This window comes from Pagrus major, chromosome 24, assembly GCF_040436345.1.
Source record: "Pagrus major chromosome 24, Pma_NU_1.0".
Classification (NCBI taxonomy): Eukaryota; Metazoa; Chordata; class Actinopteri; order Spariformes; family Sparidae; genus Pagrus; species Pagrus major.
The window spans coordinates 16,683,678-16,710,522 of record NC_133238.1 but is presented as its reverse complement, the minus strand read 5'-3'; the positions used below and the strand labels follow the sequence as shown (position 1 = coordinate 16,710,522).

The window sequence follows — 26,845 nt, the reverse complement described above, 5'->3', positions numbered from 1 at the left end:
CAATATTTATGTCTGTGGACAAACTCTCCTCCTCATCCTGTGTAGCTCAGAGACTCTGTAGCGTTCCGGCTCGTTTTTTCTCCCTGAAACTGTCATCAAACTGAGGTCTGTGGCAGATTATCTCCCACTGACTCTGCATGAATCCTGTCTGCTGGATGAATGAACAATGTGTATGAACTGTTATTATTACAGAATATATGAGTAAAGATGTTTGGTACAGACTGGAGAACAGAATCTGCTCCTTGAGTATTGTGATAATGATCAGTAGTAGTCTGACGAGCTTGTGTGTTTAACAGCAGTATCTGTGTTGTTCTGTATGAAACTCCCATCTGTGCGTGCATCAGAGCGTGCCCAACACGTACGTATCTCTGTTGTATGTTTCCAAATGCATATGCATGTATTTCTGCTCCTGTATGCATGACTACATGCATACAGTGTGTGTCTTTGTGTGTGCGAGCGAGTCTGGTCGCAGTGTGTTGAGGGCACCATGGTTACGACTAACCGGGTCATCCGGTACACGGGCTAAGTAGGACACTTGACTCCCGCTCCGAGATTTCCTCCACACACAGAGTGTTTGTTTGTTTGTTTGTTGCATGTGTTACAAATGTATGTTGAGCAGAACATGAGTGAGGGGCCAATAACATTAACTCTGGATGTACAGAGTCTACAGGCGTTAACAGCTGCAAACATCACATCTGTGTGATGTAAGAAAAGTCAATAAATCAGCTAAATCAATTCTTATCATCACTCTGTGAACTCTGTCTGCCGAAAACAGACTTTTCACCCATGTTTACATGTTTGTTGTGTCGTTAAAGAGCACTCCTTGTGTTGATTGTCAATCATAATTCTACAATTTGCTAATTTATTGACAATGACTTACTTCTGACGTGATTTTCGGCGCAGTACAGCATGTCGGCGGCGTGAATGAACTGATAACCCGAGCCTCGAACTCTCAGCTCCGCCTCCGTGTAGCCCAGAACGATTTTACCCCTGAAAACCACACCAGAGTTAAAATGAATAAACTTCATTTTAAATTAAACTGGTCATTAGTGTGAGTTCCTGCCAGTACGTACTTTGCGTCGCAGGCCATGGGAGTGAAGTCGAGCTTGTGTTTGGTCCTGAAGATCATGTTCCTGGTCCGGATCTCCAGGATGGCGGGAGGCTGGAGGGGCGTGGCGATGGCGAACAGGGCGAGCTGAGGCGGGCTGCTGCCCTCGCTGTCGCTCTTCATCTGACCGTGGAGGAACTTGAGTCGACCCTGGATGTTCAGCGCCTGAGAGGAGGAGAGCACATATCAATACATGACAAAAAAGATGAATTTGGATTTGTCTCCAAGAGCAGATGAGCAAGCGCTGCTTTCTTTTCTCCCTGTCAAGCAGCATCAGTCTTATTTATCCTGCCGGGTAATGTAGAGAGCAGAACCACTTCAGTACACTGTAAACACAATGTTGGCTGGTTTCTCTTTCTAGAAACCTTCCAGCTACGCTCCATCAGGTCACATGACTCACTGTTCACTATTTAAAACATGATTTCAGGGACTGGGACTTCATGTTGTGGGGATTCTTTGTTTTTTTACAGGCGAGAAGACGCTCATTCTCTTTGGTTGGCGCTCTGTTAGTAGTATGAACAACGTGTCTTTTTATTAGTGAGCACCTCAGTTTCTTGCCAACATCTGTTCTTCAATACAATTTTCTCAAATCTGTCCAGAGTAAACCCTCTTCCCAGAGTAATCAATAAAGGATCTTTGGCTATCTTATCAGTTCAGTTCAGTTGAGTTTTTTTTCCTCTGAGTAAACCCTCTTCTCATCAATAAAGGATCTCTGAAACATCTCATCGGCAAACCAGTCAGCTATTTTTCTTCATGTACACGGGATACGTGTCTGGAAGTGCAGCTGCAGGCTAATGCTAAGCTAGCTGTGTCCTTTGAAGTGTTTTTCTTTCCTTTGGATGCCGTTTCAATTTCGGATAAAATGGTCGATAATATCATTATTTGATAACTCATATTTATATCCTCGTCACTGGATATTGCAGGTGAGACTGAAGTTTCTTGGGTGTGTAAAAAGAGACTCTTTCCAAACCAATCAAGGAGAAATCGCTACAAAGATTAAGCCTTAATATCTTCTCTGTGAAACTTAATTTTCAGACACCAAAAAGGGCCAAACTAACTATTTATACCAAACACCTGGACAACGTACGGACTTTGTATTTCCTGAGAGAACTTCCAGGTTTTCTGTGGTTGTTTAGACTCAACTAGCAGCTTGTTTTAGGTCTCATTTCTCCAACCTTTTCATCTAAATGTGTCCGATAGTCATAAAAACAACCTAAACAGAGGAGGTTTCCTTACAAACACTGAGTGAACTTTCCATTTGTGAACTAACCGCCGACAGCAGCCATCAGGGAGGTTTTCACAACCTGAAAACACTTTCTCCTGTCTGCTGTCCTCCTCTCGCCCTCTCGTGTGAGGACCCCCACCTCCTCTGTTAGCTCTGGTTAATTGACCTTGGTGGGTTTAAGGGCCTGCAGTCGTGATGTCAGGAATCTAGCCCTGAATAGCAGGAGGGATTACGGAAAACAAAGCCATAGCGACCAGTAGACAGAAGCAGAGACCTGGCTTACTGCTCACGCAAACGGACTGGGAGGGAGGACGGAGAGACGTGGGTTCGAAGCCCTTCACGATCCCTGCTGGAGTGTCCTCGAGCAAGAACCCCTAACAGACTTTTCTTTTACTGCCCTCAAGCACAGTATTAGACTATAATATAACTCTGACCAATTATATTTTATCTTGAAGGTCCTGAAAACCTAGTTTCTATCAGCTTCTCACTCTTTCCTCAATGAACGCTCTATTTTTCGCCATAGTTTTCATTTTCTCTCATTTTTCTTCCTCGTGTGATGGCACATACTCATGTGGACCAATCAGGATGCAGCAACATCATTTTAAGTTTCTCTAAGTTGAGACTTTTGATGTAAAATGTTGTTGTAGGCTCTAGGGCGGGCATAAAATCATCCACCATGTGTTTTTACAGAAAAAAGCATGAAAAAGCAGTCAGTTTTTGGTCATTTTGTCACAATTTAATGATGGAAAACTGTGTTTTGGACTAAATATGTTACTGAAATGAATCTAGTGGGAACAAGAGAAGACACAAAGGATGGCAAAGGTTTGTACATGTTAGTTTGTTAGCCTGTTTGTTCGTTTGTTGATTGTACCGAGAGAATCTCAGCTTTCTAACAATGTATTGCATGACTTTGCACTTAAATTGAGGTGTTAGCCTTTTTGCTTAGCTGTGTTTGTATTGTCTGGCGAACTGTTGTAGACAAAAATTCATATAGAAGTTGAAAACATCAAGTCAAGTTCATCTTTTTATGTAAGAAATCTAAACTTTCTGAGGTTCAGTCTGTGTTCAGAGTAAAAGACTAAAGACTAAAATTCTCATGTAAACCTGTGACTTTAAATGAGCTGGACTGAAACTTCAGGTTCTTCTGGATCAAATGATGTACTGTACTCCATTCTGACTAGAATAAGGTATGAAAAACAATAAATATAGGAGAGTCAGGAGCCCGGTAACTGTTCTAGGTCTTTGAGGGTTAATAAGAAGCTGAAGCCTGAAAATGTTTCCCTTATTGCCTTGCTCATGGTCGACCCTGCCTCAGTTTTCCCAGCAGGTTTTATGGATTTGTTTTTTTCTCCATCTGCAGCTTATTGTCTTACTGGAAGGAGCAGTGGCCGGCGTGGAGCTACCAACCCTGACTAAGCAAGTTCCCCCTGTGCTCTCGTCTCCTCTGGGTGCTGGGAGGATTAAAGCCCTTTTCCCCACGACCCCGAGGTTCTCTTAAGGCGGATTACAGGAGTAAATGGTGGCTTCTGATCCCTGAGGGACTCTGAGGTGGCACGCCATACTGGTGTGGGCCTGAACACACCAGCAGCCTCAAATATGGATTCATTAAAAACGGTTAAATAAAATTGTGTTGAGTTGAATTGTCAGTCTCACCAGGAAGCCGGAGGAGTTGTCCAACAAACAGCGGAAGCGGCAGACGAAGCCTCGTTCCAGGAAGGAGGAGTTCTCAGGTGGGAGCTGGTCGGGGTTGTAGCTCACCAGGCAGGAAGACGTCGACACCGACTCTCCATCTGAGGACGTTAAATATTATTTTATTAAGATTTTATATAAAGATGATGAGAGATAGAGGTGTGTGTGGCTGTGACCTTGATCTGTTGTTTGTGTGTGTTTGTACAGTTGGTGTGTGTCTCGTTAACTGCTGACCCTTACTTAATGCAAAATGACAAGTGTTTGTTTGTACAGTAGGAGTGTGTGTGTGTGTGTGTGTGTGTGTGTGTGTGTGTGTGTGTGCTGTAACATTTAGACCACCTCTCAGGAGGCTCCAGTTAAAGGTCACCTCTTCTCGCCTCCTCTCTGACCTCAGTTCAGATTCACATGGGGATAAAAAAAAAAACAGTCCACAAGGATTCTCATCTCAAACATCTATTAATCAGTACAGTTTATCTATTGATTGGATTTATCCGTTAATAACGCAGAAGCGTGAAGTTGTACACTGATTAGAGGAAACACAAGTGAGTTATAGACAATAGTTTTTTGTTGTTTTGTTGTTCTATTAATTTCTGGTTGTCGGCCATGTTGTTTTGTTTCTTATTTTTAGAGAAAACAGCGACAACGGGAACAAAACAGAGGACGCAGGAGATGCAGTGCTGACGAGAGGAAACAGACAAAGCAGTAGTAGTAGTTTTTAGTAGTTTCCAGAGGTGACAGACCTCAACTTTATGAAAATGAGGAGCATGCAAACACACAACGCAGTGCGACCAGAATGCATTGCACAGCTACTAACATCGACAATGATCTGTACTGAGCATGTGCAGCTCTCAGCAGAGATGAGAAAGAAGCAAGATGTCTCACTTCTTGTCAACTTTTGTTAACAGAATATAATTTATTAAGACTTTTTAACAAGTTTAATGTCCTCTGGATGTTGTTGGATGAGGTTTATGATCTGCTGCTTTCTGCTGTTCCCTGTTTTTCAGGGATGACGTTCGTGATGATGAATGTGACACACAAGGGGGGAAAACAGAGAGGAAAACTCTTCTCTTTAGTGGGTTAACCTGTGTTTAAAAACCCTGCATTTGCACGCTAATTTTGGTGTAAATTGGTATTCGAAATGACAGGAGATGAGCACCAAACTTAGCTACAAAGCTAGCGTGGTAATGTTTGGCACGATATCTAAAAATAGAGCTGTTTGGTTTATTCTTTGTCTGCACCAGCACATCACACACACTCCGCTGGACTGAACTGTCTTCAGTTGACAGACCTGTTGAAGGATCCGAGGGGGGTCCGAGGCCGGCAGGAGGGTTGAGAGCCCAGTGCAGGTTCCTCCTGAACTCCTGCTGGTCTTCAGTGTGGATCAGCTCGAACACACTCTGGTGCATCACGTCCGTCTGGAGGAAAAACAAGTAAGAAGAAGTAAGAAACAAGAGAAACGAGACATCTGACCTGAATATGAAGGTGGATGTTCTGTCGAAGCTGTCAGGGGTGCGTTTGATTCCGTTTGCCTTGAAGTGAAGCCAAAAGAAATCAAGTGTCGCTGAACATTTGATTCAAGTAGCTGAACTCGAGCCAAAGACCCGCTGCGACCCTGATATCTGTCGTCCAGACCCAGCATGACCTGGCTGAGGACCAGAGAGGAACCCCCCCTCCCAGTGTGGGCGGGGTCGAACTCGGGGCAGCAACGAGGAATTTTGACAGGCAGAAGTGTTTCGTGAAATACTTTCAAACCGCAAACGAGAGGCGAGTTTGGATTTATGCAGCCTGGATGTTAACTCTTGAAGCAACGGTTGTGCTAAGCTATTGGAGGCTAGGCTAAGCTGTGTGCTTACTTTAGCTTAGCACAAGACAATTAGTCAATCAAACAGCCGTAAGTTGGACATTCTGACTGACCGGGTATCGAAGTTCCTCACATTTCCTCTATTTTCCAGAGGTTTGTGGGAGACTTGGTGCATGTATTTGTCTTTGGAGTTCTCGCCCAAGAAGAATATATGAAACTTCACATGATTTGTGTGCAAAACGTTGGAAAAACAAGAGCAGATAATAAATAAACAATAACCAAACAGCTGAACAATAAAACTTGCTAAATCAGTCCACTAAGGATTAACTGATGCATCCCCCTTCTTCTCCTTCCTTTGTTCCTCCGTTGTGTTTTCTTTCACGTGTGTTACGACAGCCGTTGACACCTGATGTTCAGGTGCGTGGTGTTGTTACCAAACACTCGACCCGAGCAGAGACAGCAGCTTCACCACAGATCTGGGTTCGCTCTGTAAACGAGTGGTGACGCGCCTCAGGTGGACGGGGAAATGAGGGGTGAGAGGTGGTGTTTACACCCTCACCATGCCAGTACACAAGATGTGTGTTAAAGTGCGTGTGTGTCTATAGGTTGTGTGTTGTGTGCCACACAGACAGACAGACAGACAGACAGACTGGGTAATTTGATTATCACATTCACCGAAGTGAGATTAGACTGCAGGCTGCGGCACTTTGTTGTGAAGCCAACTGGATTAAAGCTCTCGCTCCATATGTGCGTTTGTTTCGATCCTGAGGACGGACGACGTGTTCACTTTCTGGTCTCTGGCTCCGCTCACCATGAAGCTAACTGTGCTCGTTAACGCCACCTAAAACCCAATCCCTTCACAACTGGATGAAACAAGCCGAACTAAAGGTGGACAAAGAGTCAAGACGAGTAAGATCAAGCCTGAGGGTTGAAATAAGTGACTTAAGTAAGTCAAGTTTGTACCTGATGGAAGCCGAGGTAATCCTGGATGGTGTGAGAGCAGAAGAAGATGATTCCCTCGGCGGTCACCACCAACACGAAGCCGTTCAGGGCCTGCAGACAGAAAAGAAGTTGTTTATTTAATGTTTTTGATGATTTTTATGGTGTTTATGCTGCGTGTTGGTCACAGGAGGGCTCATCACGTTGCTAAAGTGAACAAAAGTCGCTTCTCCGCTCCAAATACCTCAAAGGAACAACTTTTCCAGCAACCAAAAGGTTGTTGTCTGCGTTTCCACCACTCTCTAAACATGGACAAAGATCAGTGTCAATATTCAAACTTCCAGCTTCTTAACTTCTTTGTCATTTATGACAGTGAATGAGGAGTCTTTGGTTTTTGGACTGTTGGTTGGACAAAGGAAGTAAGTTGAAGACATGACGTTGGGCTCTGGGAAACTCTGATGAACACTGATATTTCTAAGCGTATGTCACGATACACAATTTATATCTCGATAATTTGTAATCTTCTAAAAGCACTACGACAAATTCAACTATTGTTAGCTTGTTAGCAAAGAGAACATATCAACGTTTTAACTACAGATGCACTGAAGGTAGTTTAACATGCTGAAACACAAAAATTAGCTCACAACAAATCTGAAAAAGTCACATCCAGCTCCTGTTCCTCAGCAGGAAATCTGTTTGCTAGACATTTCAGCAGACTGGAGGATAAGAGAATAAAAGAGAAAGAAAAGTAAAAGACCAGGGATGAGACTTCTCCCCCGGGCAGAAAGAGAGGAAGACGAGAGGCTGGAGCGGACGTCGGTTCAAAGAGAAGTCATGGAGAGGAGGAGGCGGGAGGAGAAGGAGGTCACTACTGCATGACTAACACCTCCATCATCGCTCCTCCTCTCCCTCCTCCGGCCTCGGGGCTCGGCGAGGAGGTGATGACACTGTGTCCTGACACCGCAAAGAGTCACAGCGGCATCCTGCCAGCATCCGCCTACACCTCGCTGATGAGGATGAAAATGATGATGACCTCCGTATGAACACAGTGTTTATCTGAGCGGACACGCGCTAATACACTCCTCGTTCCCACATCTGGGCTCGGATAGGGTAAAAACTTCATGTTTCTCTATGAATCCTCCAAAATCCATTACAGGAAGTCAAAAATTCATCAGCATCAGGGTTTAAACGACACAGCTTCACTCTGCGGTTGAATTATTGACAGTTTTGGTACGAGGGTATTACTAGATAGAATAGGAGGAGGATTAGAAAGAGGCATAACTCATTTACTTTAATAAAAACTTAATTCAGTTGTTCTCTCTCAGTAATTTGTGATTTCTTCTGCTTGTTGGAAAGTCTAGAAATAATTTTATCCCTATTCAATCAAGCCGGGCGCTAAACCGAAACTGGCTCAGTCGGCGAAAGACTCCTGTGCACAAGCTCTACCGGGCCATAAAACCCAGAAGATTCATTCCCTGGTTCATTTCATACCAGGGAAGTTGAGCTTTCGTCAGCTTGTGCTAACATTGTGCAACACCAGCAAACATAAGCAGGGAGTCCAACACAAAGTCAGAGCTATTGTGGTTTTAGCTGGCTAATGTTAACCATAAACGTGTCAGCTTGTTTGCTCATGTGGATGGATTACTAGTTAGCTTACGTAGCTGTCTTGAGTGGATAATGTCAGTTCATTCTACCAGACTCCTGCCGTGGACCAGGCTAGTAAATTAGCTAACTTGCGGTTCAAAATGTATTATTAAGCATCTAACGGCAGATTTAATTGTTATATCTTTGGATTTTGGACATTTTAAGACGTCACTCTGGGTTCTGGGAATCATGGACGAGTCAATCAGTGTAAAGTTGTCGAGAGATCGATCAATGATGAAAATAATCTTTTATTCACGACCGCAGATTTGTTTCAATTCACAATTTTGATTTGATTTTTTTGATTTTTTATTTAGGAATTAAAAACCAGGCCTGAGATGTGAAGCAGAATCCAGAATTTATCCAAAACCGGTTTGGTTTTGGATCGTGTGTGACCACACCCAGCTCCGTTCAACACACACACACTCTATACATGAACACACACACACACAGAATGGAGTGGCATACAGTCGGGCAGTGTGTGTATAAATATTTACTGCAGCTTCATCTCCCTCGCTCTGTGTTTGCTCAGCCTCTCGCTCTCCTGAGACAGACGGAGTGTGTTTGTGTGTGTTTGTCAGCGTGTGTGCAGTCATGTTTGTTGTCTCTGTCGGACGACAACACGACGACAGCAAACACTGGCAGGAAACACGGGGAAACTCTCCCCGTGTTCACCACAGAAGAAGAATTTAACCAAAACATTAACTCAAATCTGCTGCGAGGAGTGTGTGTCGAAGATTTGGCGACACACTGTAAAACATCCAGGAATACTTTGAATGCTTTTAGTCGATTTCCACCAACACACACACACACACACACACACACATCCTTCATCCCCCTGTGTTTAATAATAGATGTGTTCACCGGCTCTGTATAATTCATGGCTCGCTGTCTGTAATGGAACAGAGCAGCTGAAGGCAGGAAGCTGCTGCCCTCCACGCCGACACATCCTTGAGTCTTCACTCACTGACCCATTTAGTCCTCTGGGATCAATACGTTGAGTCAGAGCGGACCAACCAGTGTTTATGTCTGTGTGCGTCTCCGCCCACAAGCTCACAGCTCCGCCCACATCCAATCTGAATGGTTTTAATGATGATGATCCACCTGTAAAGTCTCCCTAAACCTGGAATAAATTGGGTTGGGTACCAAACTCGGTACTTGTTTTAATAAACACATACATACATCCACAACCCTGTAATTTTTTTGACTTCTGGAAATAATTATATTGTGAGACGGATCTTCTGTACAAGTGAAAAACAGCTGACCACTGTGGTTAACTCCAACTCGTCCCTCTCTCTTAAAAAGCAGACATTTCTCTGCTGTAAGTCGAATCAAACAAGCCATTTGTCCTCTTGTCCTGCTGTGCAGAGCAGCCTCTCCTGCATCACAACATTTCAGCTGACCTACAACAGCCAGCTGCTGCTGCTGCTGCTGTTGTTGTGTGCAGACTCTCCATGATGCTCAGATGCATCAGTGGTTAGACGACAACCACTTGATTGTATCACAAATAAATCCAGATATAAACATGTCGTACTGAGGAAGGACGGCGATCAAACAACTCAACACAAACTGTATCCACACATCCTTTTTGAATTTGCTTGTGTCGTGCTACTTCCTCCACAACTTATCATAATAAAATGTAAATAAAGCTCTGATTAAAGACAGAAAACAGATCAGTAAAACTCAACAGTTGTTCACCGACCTGCAGCAGCAGCTCCCCCTCAGGTATACGTCCGTCCACGGATCCTGACGTCCTGCTGTCGTCACCGTGATCACTGCTCTTGTTAACGCCATTGGACAGCTGGTTCTTCAGCGCCACTGCAGAAACACAAACAGAGAGGATGAGTTAGCACTGCTGGTCAAAACACAAAGATCAATTTGCAGACATCACTAAAAACCCCTTCTCAGGAACTTGTCATCACGTTATACGCTCTTTGGACCAAAGCAAACCAAGTGCTGGTTCTGGACTGGTGCTAATGCTAGTTCAAAGTCGGTTCAAACATATTTTTTAAACTCTGAAAAATTGATATCTGCCTTATATTATGTCCCAATTTGTATAAACTAAACAATTAATACATGAATCACTGAACTAATATTGGTTATGCCAGTGTAGGTTGTGTTTGGGTCCGTGTCAGTGTTAGATATTACAGATTAAATGGTTTCTTTGTTGACATTTGGATTTGAAAATGACTAATAAGATTATTTGACTTCATCCTTTGCAGTCGGATCCTTGTATAGTTCAGCCAGAGAAGCTGATGTGAAGAGGAGTGAATCACAGATTGAGAGAGGAGGAGAATTACAAGAAGAAAACCTGAGGGAGTAACACCTTCACCGAGCGACAGAGAGGGGATTTCAGGCTACGAGATGGAGGGAGTAACACCTCAAACGAAGGCGAGAGGAGGGGGAGAGTAACGCCTGTAGGGAGGGAAGCGACGGATGAAATCAGGACAACTGACAGAGCGCTGAGGAAGAGAAAGAGAGGCAGATTCTTACAAATTTTTTCTGTCTTCTCAATGTTTTCAGCACTTATTGACAGTTATTGTGACTGAAACCTTTCTGTGACCTCTGACCCCGAGCTGAAAACATGGAGGCCAGCTCTGTGTCAGCCTTACAGCCTGAGGATAGAGGGTGTCTGAGTGGGTCGACTCTGAGGAAAACAAAGAGCTGCTCACTGGAGACGTTAATGGAAGAAGAAGTCTCCGAGCGCTGCACACAATACAGAGGCCGGAGGTTCGACCGCTTCTTCTGATCGCGACCCAAATTCCCAACAGTGATCAATAAAGCTCCATCGTCTCTCTTCATCCTCAATAATGGCGTCTTTGTGTCTGGCGGCCTCAGAGGTAATCACACGGGATTACACAGAAAACACACTCAGACCTGGACATGGATCCACACCAAGTCAGACAACAAGAGTGGAATTAAAAGTGACATTTGTCATCTTTAAGATTTATTACATTATCTGGGCCAAGACCCATCCTCCATCTGAGTTTGAAGGAAATTTGTTCAGTAGTTTTTTTGTGTTATCCTGCTGACAAACCAACCAACCAACCAACCAACCAACCAACCAACCAACAAAAAAAACAACAACCAACCAACCAACCAACAAATCAACAAAAAAAACAACAACCAACAAACAAATCATCCAACCAACCAACCAACCAACCAAATAAACAACCAACCAATGGACCAACCAACCAACCAGCTGACCAACCGACAAAAAAACGTAATACATTAAACTAATGTCTGCCCAAAAGGAAAAAAATCTGCCTCAAAATGTATGTAAATTGATCAGAAGTTTGGCCATGTTGCTAAAAAATCTATCTCACCACAGTCACGATCCACAATCTACACTGCCATCTTTATTCTTAATTTTGAAATGTCCTGTAGACTACAGCCAGTGTGCCAATAGCCTTTGAATTTCTCCATTTGCACCAGTAAAACAAAATATATTTTAAAGCTCCTCATCCACCATGTTGCTAGCTATAACTCACGTCACACAGTGCCGATCTGCTAGTCAATGAAGTTTGCAAACAGAAGAAAGAGGACATTAAATACCACAATCTCGACGATTCACCTGACAAGCAGATCTAAAAGACGATCGAAAACTGTCCGATCGTTATAGGAGGACTTTAAACACCACCAGTACGGTCTCTCACAGTTGTTATTGTTTGAGGCCTTTGACATTAACGTGTTGTAGTTTGTGACCTTAACTGAAAAACGTCCCCTCATATATAAATAAATCCTCAGTGAGCTGCTCCCAAACCTTTGTCTGAGTCTGCTGGCGACAGCGCTCAGCGTAGTGGAAGCTCACAGGGCCAAGAGAAAGAGCAGGGAAAGCATGTCGACTATCAATAATTGAGAGCTGGAAGGGGTGGAGGGGGTATTTTGTGCCCTGACGTCATGAACGAGAGCCGGCGGCAAGAAAAAACACCCCGAGGCGACCGGGAGGAGGAGGAGGAGACATCTGTTGGCACAACGGAGGGCGACGAGGACACCAACAGCCGATAAAAACATCACAACAGACGCTGTTCAGTCGGCTGACTCACATAAAGGAAGCTCCATACATCGGCAGAGAGTTCACAGGAGGGGGCGATAGAAGAGCAACTGTGTCGACTAATTCGCCCTCAATCAACTTATTGTTTCAGGACTAAAGAAAGAAGATTTGTTTTTAAAAAAGCGAGTGTTAATGATATTATATCTGTTGTTGGTCCGTTCTGGCTGTTTTCCATCGATTTTTGCGAACTACCACCCGCAGATTAAAGCCTCCTCTGCAGCCTGGTCAGTCTGGAGGGACGATGACACAAACAATGACCCGTCTAATCCGGCATCTCATCCCCATGACCGAAATACATTTTTCAAAAGTTCAACCGGGTGCAGCGACGGCGGGGTCGATGAGAGGGGAATATCTCCCACATGACAACATCAACTACAGACAGCTCGATCTGCAAACTACAATGTGTTTGTGGGTGTTGGGCTTAAAGAGGTTTGTGTTAAAGATTCATGATGGACCCTGAACATAAAATCTGTCACTATCTGTCCAGGAAGGCTACAATATTGTTTTAATGCCTGAATTTATTTAAATATTTTGAGTTACAGAAACAGATCAACCACTCGTGCTTACATTGTTTGTTTTTGTGCTTATTGTGATGTCATTTCTTTGAGTATTGTCAAACCAACAAACCAACCAACCAACCAACCACCACAAAAACAACTAACCAACCAACCAACCACCACAAAAACAACTAACCAACCACCACAAAAACAACCAACCAACCACCACAAAAACAACTAACCAACCACCACAAAAACAACTAACCAACCAACCAACCACCACAAAAACAACTAACCAACCAACTAACCAACCACCACAAAAACAACTAAACAACCAACCAACTAACCAAAATAAACAACCAACCAACCAACCAAACAAACAAAATCAACCAACCAACAAAAACAACCAACCAACCAACTAACCAACCAACAGAAAACCAACCAACCAACCAACCAAAAACCAACCAACAAAAATAAACAACCAACCAACCAACCAACCAAAAAACAACCAACAAAAATAAACAACCAACCAACCAACTAACCAACCAACAGAAAACCAACCAACCAACCAACCAAAAAACAACCAACAAAAATAAACAACCAACCAACCAGCCAAAAAACAACCAACCAACCAAAAAACAACCAACCAAACAAACAAAATCAACCAACCAACCAACTAACCAAAAAAAACAAACACAGAATAAAATTGAATAATATTGAAAATCCAAACTAACATGTATTTCATCCTTGAGCTTGAGTTTTAAAGTGTATCCTGCTTTTAATGTTGCCGGCCCTCACTGAGAAAGCAGAGTTTTCTAGTTGTTGTTGGGACATTTCCATTAAAAACAGTCAACCCTCTGGCTGTTCACTTCCTCAGATGGTGGAAGTAGGTGAAGATCTTTGTTTTGGTTCTTGCAGACGACATTAGCGTGGCAAACTGTTACTGAGTACATCTTTAGCCGTTCAACTAGAGCCCGACCGATATATCGGCTGGCCGATATTATCGGCCGATATTAGGCATTTTCCAAACTATCGGTGTCGGCATTTATAATGGCAGATAAATGAATATTTAAAAAATAAAATAAAAACGGACGAAACACCCTTCCACCATGTTATGAGTGTTGGTGTTGCACAGTTTGTCCACCAGAGGACACTCTACAACGTCCCTGTTGGCAACACTCGTGTTTAGAACGCCACAAACCCGACAACCAGCTGATCCAGCCAGAGTCGGGCAGAGCGAACCAGTTATCCACGACTGAGATCATCGGTGAAGTGTGTTCATGGTAAGTTGGCAACTGTCACGAGAAATACATTGCTTGAATAACAATTAAAAGAACATCCCCATCAGTTCTCTTAACTCAAATAAGCATGACAAAATTTGTGACTACCGTGTCCAGTTTTGCTGCTGTTACGTGTAAGCCGAGAGTGAAACTGAATCAGCTCGTAATTTTGATGGTCCTCTGTTCTGTTGTGACAATAAAACAAACAAGTATATTATAATATAATTATATTATATATAACTAATGTTACGGAAATCTGTTGTATGTTTTGTTACGCGTTTTATTATATGTATATATATATATATATATATATATATATATATATATATATATATATATATATATGTATATCGGCCGATATATCGGAATATCGAATTTTTAAATCACCAAATATTTGTATCGGTATCGGCCTAAAAAACCCTTATTGGTTGGGCTCTACTTTCAACTGCATATTATTGCAGCTAAGCACTTATAATGTAATGACAGTGTATCAAAATCCATGTTGTAGCAGAATGACGATGAAACCGGGTCTCCATGGATACAACCAGCGAGGAAACAGCATGTGACAGAGGTGGAAAATAATAGAGACCACAGCGCTGTCGTATTACAGAAGTGACCACTAATCTGCTCTGAGCAGCAGGCAGATGGCTTCACATGTGGACAGATGTGGAACACACACACACACACACACACACACACACACACACACAATCGTAGTGACACCAGTGTGACCGCAGTGCTGGAAATCGTCATATTGAAACTACAGTGGACGGACGATGATTCGCCGTGTAAATAAAGTTTTTGAGTCAAGTCTGTCGTTCGTGTGCTGCTTCATGTGGAAAATAAACTGATACAAACAAACCTTACTTTACTGCTGGTAACTGAGGTGGTTAACTTTTCACAAAGGCTGTGGCACAGAGAAATGGACAGGAGTTCAAAAAACATCGGGAAAATACATGAAATAAAATCTTGGCTGGTTAGGCCCGACAGGAAACCCTAACACCAGTGTGCAATCTGAGCAAACAAATCAAACCTAACGATGGCCTTTATTGGTTATAAATTAAAGTAAAGGCGCTTACAGGATTCTTTAGGTAAACACATGAACAACAATGTAAATACTGTAATAATAACAGCCCTCTGTCTATATTTAGTTACACCTCCAGTCTGAGCTACCTCACCTAAACCTCAGCTAATTCCTCTGTTTGTTTACAGAGGCTGAGACGAGGACAAACTGTAATTAAACAGTTGCAGGTTAAAAACACATCAGATGAAAATAAAACCAGAGGTTTCTTTAAGGTTGCAGGAGTCAAAAGTTGAACAGTGGGCTCCCGTCTCCCCCCTTCCTTCTTCAAACGGTCTGTAAAGCGGCCGTGAGTGGATTATCCCGGCGTGTTTTTATTCTCCGAGGCTTTCATCTCCTCCTCCTCCTCCTCCTCCTCCTCCTCCTCCTCCTCCTCCTCCTCCTCTCAGACCTACATTACATTACTGTTAGAGGCTGCTGAGACTTTAGGACGAGGGTCATCTCATGGCCACGGGCGAGAGGAGCTGACCTACAATAGGTTCAGGTTGTATGAAGACATTAGGATGGTTCATGCACTCTGATAGAGGAGTGGCCTGGTTGTGCAGGGTCAGGATGTGACATGGAGGTGTTTTAATCACAGGGTAAAGCTCCACACATTCAGGTTGGGGTTGTTTAACCCCAGATAGCTCGGTGGGAGCAACATGCACAGATATTTTGATCATTTCAGTCGGACTTAACCTGAAAATGGGCGGGTTAATATCACGAGAAGGCACCTGAGACCTCTAGCAGTTCATAAAACATTTAACACTCTTTGGGAGAGAAATTCAGGTGATACTGCATCAATTTTTCAGCTTTGAGATGCAAACTGTCACATTTCTGCACCGCTAAATACTGGAGAGCAACATTTCATGACCTTTCATGAAGCTATTTTTAACCATATAAGTTGGAGAACATGTCCCAACCATCAGATGGTGGACCTCCAAAGCCTTGTCCACAAACATCATCTTCGTATCTTTTTGTCATCTGAAGATATGGCATCCTAAATTCAAAATGTCGGAGGAAAGAAGGGATGCATCAAGAATCCTTAGTTCACCTCCATGTTGATGGAAAGTCAGGTGAAGTTTCCACAAAACATTTCTGGAGCTTCACAGTAAAACAGCGCTGCAGCATTCTGCTAAACAACTGAAGTAGATGGACACAAAATGTCTCCATACAGCTCGTCTGCTGTAATCCAAGTCTGCAGAAGCCCCGAGATCCCAAACTGATTTGAAAAGATGTTATTTACACCGTTTGTCAAGCTGAAATCTTCACTGTAGCTGCTGAGCTAAAAGCGTTAGCACTCAACCCGTCTGAAGCTTTTTTTTACTTGTTTACAGGCAAAATTATTTTATTATTACTTTTTATTATTGATTCGTGCATGAAGGTGTGGAAAAATATCATCTCACACATAAAATCAAAGCTGTGGATGATTTGAGTGTCCTGCAGCAGGATGCTCAGATGTCCCACATGTTCTGTGAGGTTCTGTTGAAGTTCTGTTTGTTTTTCTTGGACAGATTTATCTCACAATCTGCCACACACACACCTACATCCTGAAAACCATCTGCTATGCCTGTAAGCCTGCTAACTCCTCGACAAAGAAGCCAATCCTCTGCACTTTAGCACTTCTTAACAGAGCCTGGATCTCAGAAATCTCAGAGAGCCCAGACACAAAGGTCACGACCTCTCAACCCACCACAACTCCAGCACCACCATCACCACGTTACACCAAGCATTTCTAAAAAACATCCCCCATCCTAACAGACATCTGGCCTCCCTGCATCGTATGAATTCATCCGTTTCGTAATCTGGCTCTTTGTTGTGTTGCACGTTTGTGTCGGACTCGTCCTCAGATAAACTCTGTGTGAACTCTCTGTCAGTGTGTGTGTCCTCAGGTCCTCTGAGAGGTGTGAAAAGTTATTTCAGTGTTTCGTAGGCGGCGAGGGAAAAGGGCGAGGAGCTGTATCCAGACGACACACTGACATTTAGCTGCTTCACTTTCTGTCTGTTTGTCTCAGTTTCAACAATCGTCACTGTCACAAACACACAAAACACAACGGACCTGCACAAGTCTTCTGGTGCTGAACCAGTAAAGAGTCAGTGTTGTGGTGTTGAACCAGTAAAGAGAAAGTGTTGTGGTGTTTTCCTACCGGAGAAGAAGCTCTTGGTGCGCAGGAAGCTGACGCTGAGCCTCAGGATGGACAGTTTGTCCAGGCTGGAGATGACGTCTTCAGGGAAAGGCAGCAGGCTGGCGAGCCGGTCCAGCTCCGAGTTCAGACGGTCGCGGTGGCGTTTGGACGGGTTGGACTTGGCACCTTCGGTCGGCGTCGGTTTGACTCTGGATGTTAAAGAAGTAACGTGAGATGAGACTTAATGTTGAAATGACTCTACACATTTGAGTTTATTTGCACGAAGCCTCACTAAAACTCACATATAAACCAGAACACACACAACAATCATTTCTGTCAAAGGTCTCAGGAACATTTAATATAAATAATTAAGATATAAACTGTTACACAGCTGACTTTAAGGTTGTTATTTTCCCACGATTATCCAATTAGTTCGGCGTATAAAATGTCTCTCCATTCAAAAGATGTATAGGAATATCACGTTAACGAAATATATATAACCTTTTTTATAATATTGTCTTATAGTGTTTAGAAAACTACAGAATTTAACTGGAAAGTTGTTGAATTATTCAATAATTAGTGGATCAAATGAACTACAACTGCAACTAACTGTTATTTTCATTGTTGATTAATCTTCTGATTGTTTTCTCCATTATTAAATTAGTTGTTTGGTCTAAAAAATGTCAGAAAAAGGTGAAAACTGTTGATGAAGATGACAAATATATTCAGTTTACTGTCAGAGGAGGAAAGAAACCAGGAAATATTCACATTTACCAAACTGGAATCAGAGAATCTGTAACTGTTTTCTATAACAAACTGATTTAGTGAAACTAACAACTTTTTTATGGAACGTATAATATTTTCTCAGATGATTGTTTTGTTTATAAAAAGTCAAAACAAAAAACTAAAATGTGAGAATAAACATCAGAAGACACGTTCAGATTGTTTGTTTTCGTCCTGCCAACAGAGCAAACAATCGAACAATCGAATGTAGATATCGTATCAGTTTAAACACGTTGTATCGAAAAAGAAAAGATGCGTCGATATTTTTGAAAACCTTAAAAGATTCATGATTCATCAGGATTCAAATCTGTTGATTGTTGCAGCCCAGAACGGAAAATGTGACTAGAAATGTTATTTTCTGTGCAAAAATATCAGAACGATCGTGATGTTTTTTAACCACATCGCACAAATATACAAACTCAACCTTAACCATAATAATATTGCAGTTTTTTCACAAAGTATTACCTGGGAACTGTTCAGTCGAAAACCAAAATATTCACATCACTCAAGTTTAGGGGCCGACACCGATATTGTAAAAAACATTATTACCAATACCAATATTATTATATCAGCTGATAGACTCACAAATGTGGTGATCCGTTTGTAACGGAGGCAGAATGTTTAACGAACTTTAATGTCCACACTGAAATAAATAGTTTTTTCTTATTTATTTATTTTTTAGGGAACATAATGTGGAAATAACAACAAAATAAGGAAAAGTTGTTATTTGATATTTATAATCTGAGGTAGGTTTTCATTACTACATGGAAGAAAATCAAAAATTCTATCTGTTATTAAATTATAACCTTCTCCAGGTTATAATTACTAAATTATACATGTAATAATGATTAAATTATTATAACATATAATTATTAATTTATAACTTATCCTAAACATCTTTTCCTTATTATGTTATATAAAAAGAAAAAGAACAATATTTGCACATTTACACTGATACCACTGATAATATCAGCCAACCAATATATCAGTCAGGCTGTAATTTTTATTTTACATGTCTATATTAGTATACGTGTATATGTATTTATATTTTTACAGAACATAATGTGGAAAAGATGCTTGAGGTAGATTATAATTTAATTATTACAACCTGGGGTAGTTATAATTTATTAAATTGAAAAAGAAAAATATATATAATTAATAAAAATCATAACCTACCCCAGGTTATAAATATTAAATGATAATTAATACAAAATTTCGATTTGGGCCCATTATCTAAAATAGTAAGTTAGTACCTCCATATAAATTAATATGTGCTGATATTATTATTATTACTATTATTATTATTATTATTATTATTATTATTAATAAACATTTTTACAGAACATAATGAAGAAAAGATGTTGGGGTAGCTTACAATTTCATTATTAGTGTTAATATTTCATTTTAAATGTTGATTTTAGGTCCATTATTTAAAAGTAACACATTGGGGCTTCAATATTAATGGATAAATAACAATAATATTTTTATTATGTTGTTTTTTACAGAACATAATGCAGAAAAATTGCTATGAGTAGGTTACAATTTCATATGAATGGATAAATGCCAATATCATTGTTATTTTTTTAACAAAAACATAATATGAAGATACATAAAGATGCTTAGGACAGGTTATAATTTAATAATTAGTGTTAATATTTGATTTTTAATGTCACTTTGTGTCCATTATTTCAAAATAGCACGTTGGGGCTTCCATATATCGAATATGTGCCGATATTATCATTATTTATTTATTTTTTCATTCTTTTTTATAGAACATAATGAAGAAAAGATGCGTGTGGTAGATTATTATTTAATAATATAGTGTTAATATTTCATTTGAAATGTCCATTTTGGGTCCATTATTTAAAAATAGCACGTTATGACTTCCATATTAATGAATATGTGCCGATATTATCATTAGTTTTTTGTTTTTTATTCTTTTTTACAGAACATAACGTGGAAAAGATGCTTGGGGTAGATTATTATTTAATAATTAATGTTAATATTTCATTTTTAATGTCGATTTGGCTCTATTATTTAAAAATACGTCACTTTTGATCTTCCATATATTTGCTGGGATTTCAAAGTTTTGACATTATAAATGATGTTACTCTGCATTGAGTGATCAGAAACAGTAAAACATGTGTTGGATGAGCAGAATAAGTGTCAGCAGTGGATAAAAAAACACTTTAAATCACATTAATAAATCAAACTCACCCCTTCTGAGCCGGTTTTCTCCTCTTCCGTCCTGCATACATGTTGATAACGATGATTTAATCACAGTGGAGCCATAAACTTTAACTGATGGAGGCTCCAGCAGAGTCCAGTAGGGACCAGTAGGGTCCAGTAGGGTCCGGTAGGGTCCAGCAGGGTCCGGTAGGGTCCAGTAGAAGCTGTGGGACAGAGACCAGTCGCTCCTCCAGGACCAGATTCATGTGTTCTCAGTCGGTGACGGACAGAAACGCTTCAAACTCGCGTGAAACAGCGAAACACCCGAGTTCAGCCCGGAGTTAATCCAGACGCGTCCGCTCAGAGAGGAGGTACCGCGGCTACAGAGCGACCATTTCACGGTGAACTCGGTGTAAATCAGATGACATTACGGCTCCCGGGTGAAGACGTGTAGCGGGGACACGACAGGACGTCCATCGCAGTTTCTCTCCGGTCATCTCGTCCGCGTCGCCCCAAATCCCGCCGACATTTAAAACAAAACAACCCTCCGTTTAACCTTCACATCCCGGAATATTCACATTCAACCGTGATAAAGTTAAATTATCCTCCCTCCTGTCTCCTCCCTCCTGTCTCCTCTCCTCCGTCCTCTCCTCCTCCACGACCTGCGCGCGCCTCTTCCTCCTCCGCCGGCACTGATTGGACGTCGGGCGCGCGCGGCGGGTCAAAGGTGACGTAGGGAAAAAAATAACGGTCGACTTTAGAATTCGAATGTCCGGATATTTATCGATGACGAACAGGTACGAGTGACGCGTTTTGGATCAATTATTGTTGTTTTATTAACGTTTAATTAGCTGTGGTTTGGTAGAACAGCCCCGCATAATGATTTATACAGTAGTTTAGATAAGCTAACTACGTTTTCTTTATTTAAAGGGAGAGCATGTAGCTTTAAAAAGTCGCACAAATTAAGCTAGCTTTACTTAGCTAACTTTACATCGATAAACTGAGCTGTTTGTCTACATGACTCATGTTTAATTTATATAGGTGTGTCTAATGTTGGCTAAAGATGTGGCTAATGTTAGCTAGCTTTACTCAGCTAACTTTATATTGATAAGCTGCACTATGTTTTTTGATGTAATTAATCTTTAATTTCTATAAGTGTGGCTAATGTTAGCTAGCTTAACTCAGCTGACCTCTATATCGATAAACTGAGCTGTGTTTGTCTGTGTGTGGCTAATGTTAGCTATAAATGTGGCTAATGTTAGCTAGCTTTACTTAGCTAATTGTATTTCAATATATTGAGCTATATGTGTTGATATGATTTATCTTTAATTTTGATACATGTGGCTAATGTTAGCTATAAATGTGGCTAATGTTAGCTAGCGTTACTTAGCTAACTGTATTTCAATATATTGAGCTATGTTTGTTGATATGATTTATCTTTAATTTTGATACATGTGGCTAATGTTAGCTATAAATGTGGCTAATGTTAGCTTGCTTACTTAGTTAACGTGATAGCCAAATAGTTTCATCTCAAAACAATTAATTTCAGAGGAAAACTTTTTAATATAAAATGCCATATTATAATTTTTACGTAACTATGTTTGTATTTATTAAACAGTCCTTGAAGATGCTAGCGCTCCTGAAGTAAAGGCTGAATATTGTATATTAGAGGATATGTTACTGTTTGCTATCTAAAAATGTAAAACATCACCCCTGGTGTGTCCATTCTGCCACACATACATGTGTTTTCCTGCTGTTTAGAGGACATTTTACTTGCTTTGTGACGCAGTGTGTCACAGTAACATAATATAAGACTGTGTTTGATCCCTTCTGGCCCAGTTTGTTGCTGCAGTGAAACCATTAAAGGCTTAACTGGGAGCAGATTGTGAAGCAGGAGCAGATGTACTAAAGAGCAAACAGTTACAGTTAGAGTTACAGTGTCCTCTAGTGGACACTGGAGAGCATCACATTCATCAGAACTACAACTTAAATGACTACAATGTACATTTTCTTTATATTTTACTGTTCTTAAATCAGATTGTTTTGATTTTTGGCTCAAAAATAACTAGCTTATTAAACCAATTTCTTTTACCTCTTTCCTTTAAATTGATCTACATTTGAGGAGTAAAAATACCCACAAAGAGATGAATGCTAACTTTGACTTTTCCAAATTTTTCATTGTTCTTTTAAATATAACAAGAAAAGCAGACTTTGTGTGATCAGATCACCTTTAATACGGTCAGCATGAAAAGATCAAACACTCAATACGCTGATGAAAGGCAAAATATTGAAGGCAAATCCACAAAATATAATAAGTTGAAGAGTTACAAAAAGAGAACATCATTATAAGAGGTTACATATGTTTATGCTGTGCAGAAAATGTACAAAAAATGATGATAGGCGTGAGTCAGGTTAAGGCAATACGACATTAAAATACACAATATAGGACATTATTTGAAAAAAACAACAAATATATATATTTATATACAGGTACACAAAGATACTGCAATGTGGAGCCTTGGCCTCCTGGGTTTGAAAAAAATGTATAATAAGTACAAAGCTTTTTTTTTGTTTAAATCTAGAAGCAAGCAACAAGATATATATTTATATTTCTTTATCATATTTCGATGAAAGCACTCGACAACGCTTCATTTTGTACTGATTGGATCCATCTGTGATGAGTTTTTGGTCTAATTCAGATTTTTTGGTGAATCTGCTGTCAAGGCACACGCGGTGATTTTTGTTATAGCACCTCATAATGTTGTAAAAAATGTTCTTTAATGCACCGAAACTCAAATTCAAGTTCACAAAGACATCGACGGTGATGTGCAGAGGGGAGAAATCTGGGGAAACAAAAGCTTTGGCTCAATTTTCACAGATTTTTAAGAAGCAATCACTCGTCACAATCATCACTTTGTCCTTTAAATATGTACATTTACTGTAATATTTAAGTTACTCAGTAATAGATTACATTTAGTAAATAAACTACAATTTTTCTTTCTAACCCATATTAAAGAAAGCCATATTTTTTATGAGCCTTAAACTAAGATTTCCACACGTTTAAGGAAAACTGAGCCAAAGCAGTCGTAACTCAACCTGCCTCCTTCGCTTCTACTGCAGTTAGTGGTTCACTACATTACCCAGAATGCCCCTCAACGACTCTTAGAGAAAGGGGCAGGTTGTTGCTCACGTTCACGTCATATGGTTTGTCCCGTATCCAAACTACACACTCGCGTAAACACACAAACTTGAACCAGGTGGAAGGCACCATTTTCCCACTTCACGGTGCATTCGAGTGCACCTTGTAAATTCAGAAACTTATGCTCGAATGTCCACGACTGTTGGTTAAAACTGGGAAATTCTTGCTTGTTTCCTGATTTGAGTTTGTTGGAGTACATCTGCCATTACTTTGTTGTTCTTTCACCACAGCCTTCTGGATAATTGTGGTAAAAAAATCTGGATTTTGAAAAGATGACTGATAATTTCATGTTTTGTTTTTTAACAAGAAGTTCCTTGTCTGTAATTTCTGCACAGCTGAGGGTCGGAGAGGCCGATGATTTAATATTTTCTGACTTTCTACCTCAGTCTAATTAAGGTTTAAAGTCTTCTTTTTGCGACACATGTATATATATTTTATTTTTCTTTGCATTAATATCTTTATGTATTCTCTATTTTTGTTTGGATCATTGTTTATATATAACAATATAACACTCGATCCATAAAAGACAGATGTTGATGAAGATATCAGAGTCATTTCCCAGTTTGAAGTGTGACTATTTACAAGTCGGAAACTCTTAATTACTCCCACATGACGTGAACGCAGCATGATTTGTGAATATAAACATATTTTCACAGTTTGTGAAACCACAACTACAATCATTCTGGTCTGTTTCCTGCTGTTTTATTCTAACAAACTATCAGAATCATCAGACAGTCGACAGAAAGCTGAACTTTCCAGGCGTGGATGTGTGTTTCTGTCTTGTCCCTTTGGTATCCTCGAGAATAAAGCATCACAGATGGCTTCATGACTAGTTTTTTTTGGTATTGAAGTCAAAAATATTCAAGTTTCATGTCACAGAGGAAGCTACTTGTGCTGCTAACGAGTGACACAAAACTTCAGCTTCCATGGCTCAGTACTGATGAAGCGACGCACGTTGGAGGCTTTCTTTCTTTCTTTCTTTTCAATCTAAGTGCTGAGTTTTTAAGATCAACAGACAATCACAAAGAGGTCAATTCGAAGGCACTTGAAGTTTAACTCGTGTTCTTTTTTTTCCTTTTTTCCCCCCTCGTTTAAAAATATACAATAGCTGCCTTTAACCGTTTTTACTTCTGTGTTTCGCTGCCGGACGATCCGAGCGAGAACGTCGATAAATTAACCACAAAGACAGAAAGAGGAAAGAGGAAGAGGACGGAGATCTGAGGTGGAAAATACAGGGAGAGGGTCGAAAACTGATGACTGAACATCCTGGGCGTTAATTACTCTGTTTAATTTAATCCAATGTGAAGGCAGCGACTAACTTTACACAGGAGGATCAGGGCTGCTGTGAGACGGAAATTGAGATCTGACTTTAATCTCACAAAGAAAAGGTAAAAAAACCCCACAAGGACTCGGTGGCCATGATCCTCCTCTGTAAAGCTTTGACTCTCACTCTGGGTCTATTCTGTTATAATGAAAAATCTGTTTAAAATCATCTCAATTTGTGCAAATTTCGTTGCTTTCGGAATCTCTTTTTGTAATAAAGCTCAGGAACAGATCTGTGAATTACTTTCTCTTCGCTATGCTTTGGCAATCTTTAAAGGAATAGTGCAAAACAATTGGCTTGTTGAAGTTTAACTTTGGTTCTGTCTTTTTATCCGGTGGAAATGTTTTAAAGTGTCGACAGACTGTCCCTTTAAAGTTTCAAACAGTGCTGTCAGTTTAAGGCACAACAGGAAAACACAGAAATATCAAAGAAAAGAAAAACTGGCTCAATGACAGAAGAAGCTCAGGCTGAATGCGTTTCAAATACATAAAAAGAGGCACAAGCGAGCAGCTGTTTTCACTGAATCATCTCGTGTTGAAACCCTAAAGATCGTCTGTTAGTAGGATGATGTTGTGACGTTGTTGTTGTGCGTTGTTTTATTTATATACCCTGTCTGCAAAGCAAATAATCTCCCTCACTGGGAACAGTAAAGAGTTGAAATGAACTTAATCAAAACGCATTTTCAAAAGGACAAAAACAGCAAAAATAAAACAAAATAAATTGACATATTTTATCCTTCTGAGCGCTCACAATAGGAGGAAGGTGGCGTGTTTGTGCGCCGCAGACGGCAGAGGATCAACAGGAGCTTCTTTCTGTTTACTTTCACGGATGCTTTTAGTCGTCGTCCTTCACGTCTTTTCTCTTGTAAAACAAACGTCTGAGAGCTAGAATTCCTCTCTAACACTGTGATGTTTGTGAATAATTTAATTTCCAGAGAAATCTCTACAGGAGAGCTCATAGATGATAAAACAATCATCCATTAAGAAGAAGAAGAAGAAGAGGATCATAAAATCCAACTTCTTGTTTTGAGACTGAATAACTTCAACTTTCACACCGACTAAAGATCATTTCTTGTGACCAGAGGAAGAAAAACAACCACAATCACTGCTGCTCTCACCGACAGCAGCTGCAGTGGGTGTTGTTGTGCCCTCCGGCCCCAAGGGGGCAGTAATGAGCCAGAAATTGTACTTGGACGAGCCACATAAAGGTAAGTTTCAGGGTTTGTCTGAAGTGTTTTACAAGAGAAAAGACCTCCTCAAACAATGTTCTTTCTGGAGTCTTTGATTCCCAGACATCTAAATATTACCAGATGACAAATAAAAGACACTCTGGAGTCTTTAAAAGACTTTTCTCATACAATGTTTGCAATCACAAGAGAAAGAGGACAGTGCTGTTGCAGCCAAACTTTCATCCATCGATGTGGTAGAAAAAAACAAACCTGAAAATGATTTGCGAGACTTACTTGTGTTGTTTCAAATCAAAAACAGTCCACTGATGCAGGTCATCCATTTTCTTTCTTTCTTCTTTTTTTTTTTTGGTACGATCCAACCAGCTCCAAAGACGGGATTCACTCTCTGAGCAACACAAACTCCAAACTGATCTTGTTCTTCTTCTTCTTCTCTTCCAGCCGACCTGGACCGAACACGTGAACTCTTAAAGTTTTCATCGCCGAATAAAAAGAAAGACGAGAAGGAGAGGTGTCCTGTTTTCCTCGTCGGGCACATTTCTGTTCTTCAGTCTACTCCACTTTGACATTTAGAGACTGGAGTCTTAAGCAGTCCAGGTTTGGATCCTCTGTCGTCCTGAAGTCACAGCGGCTGATTCCTATTTGTTCTCTGAGTAGTAGGCGTTCCCATTGGGCAGCAAGGACGAGAAGGGGAAACCTCCGTTCCCGACGACTGGACGGCTGTTGACCTGTAAAACAAGAGAAGATACAGGTTTGGTCTGACT

At 40.7% G+C, this 26,845-nt stretch overlaps 2 protein-coding genes across 2 annotated transcripts in view; both read right to left on the bottom strand.

Moving 5' to 3' along the window:
• Window positions 1-20,461, bottom strand: part of ahr1b (aryl hydrocarbon receptor 1b) — a 31,789-nt gene extending 11,328 nt beyond the window's left edge. The window contains exons 1-8 of the mRNA XM_073462623.1: window positions 20,421-20,461; window positions 17,442-17,629; window positions 10,106-10,221; window positions 6,787-6,876; window positions 5,311-5,437; window positions 3,987-4,123; window positions 1,074-1,273; window positions 881-990 (exon numbers count right to left, since the gene is read on the bottom strand). Of these exons, the coding sequence (XP_073318724.1) occupies window positions 881-990; window positions 1,074-1,273; window positions 3,987-4,123; window positions 5,311-5,437; window positions 6,787-6,876; window positions 10,106-10,221; window positions 17,442-17,629; window positions 20,421-20,461 (1,009 nt within the window). The remainder of the gene's footprint in view (window positions 1-880; window positions 991-1,073; window positions 1,274-3,986; window positions 4,124-5,310; window positions 5,438-6,786; window positions 6,877-10,105; window positions 10,222-17,441; window positions 17,630-20,420) is intronic.
• Window positions 20,462-22,582: 2,121 nt separating this feature from the next.
• ahr2 (aryl hydrocarbon receptor 2) overlaps window positions 22,583-26,845 on the bottom strand; it is a 69,788-nt gene continuing 65,525 nt past the window's right edge. The window contains exon 11 of the mRNA XM_073495460.1: window positions 22,583-26,809. Within this exon, the coding sequence (XP_073351561.1) occupies window positions 26,720-26,809 (90 nt within the window). The 3' untranslated portion in view covers window positions 22,583-26,719. The remainder of the gene's footprint in view (window positions 26,810-26,845) is intronic.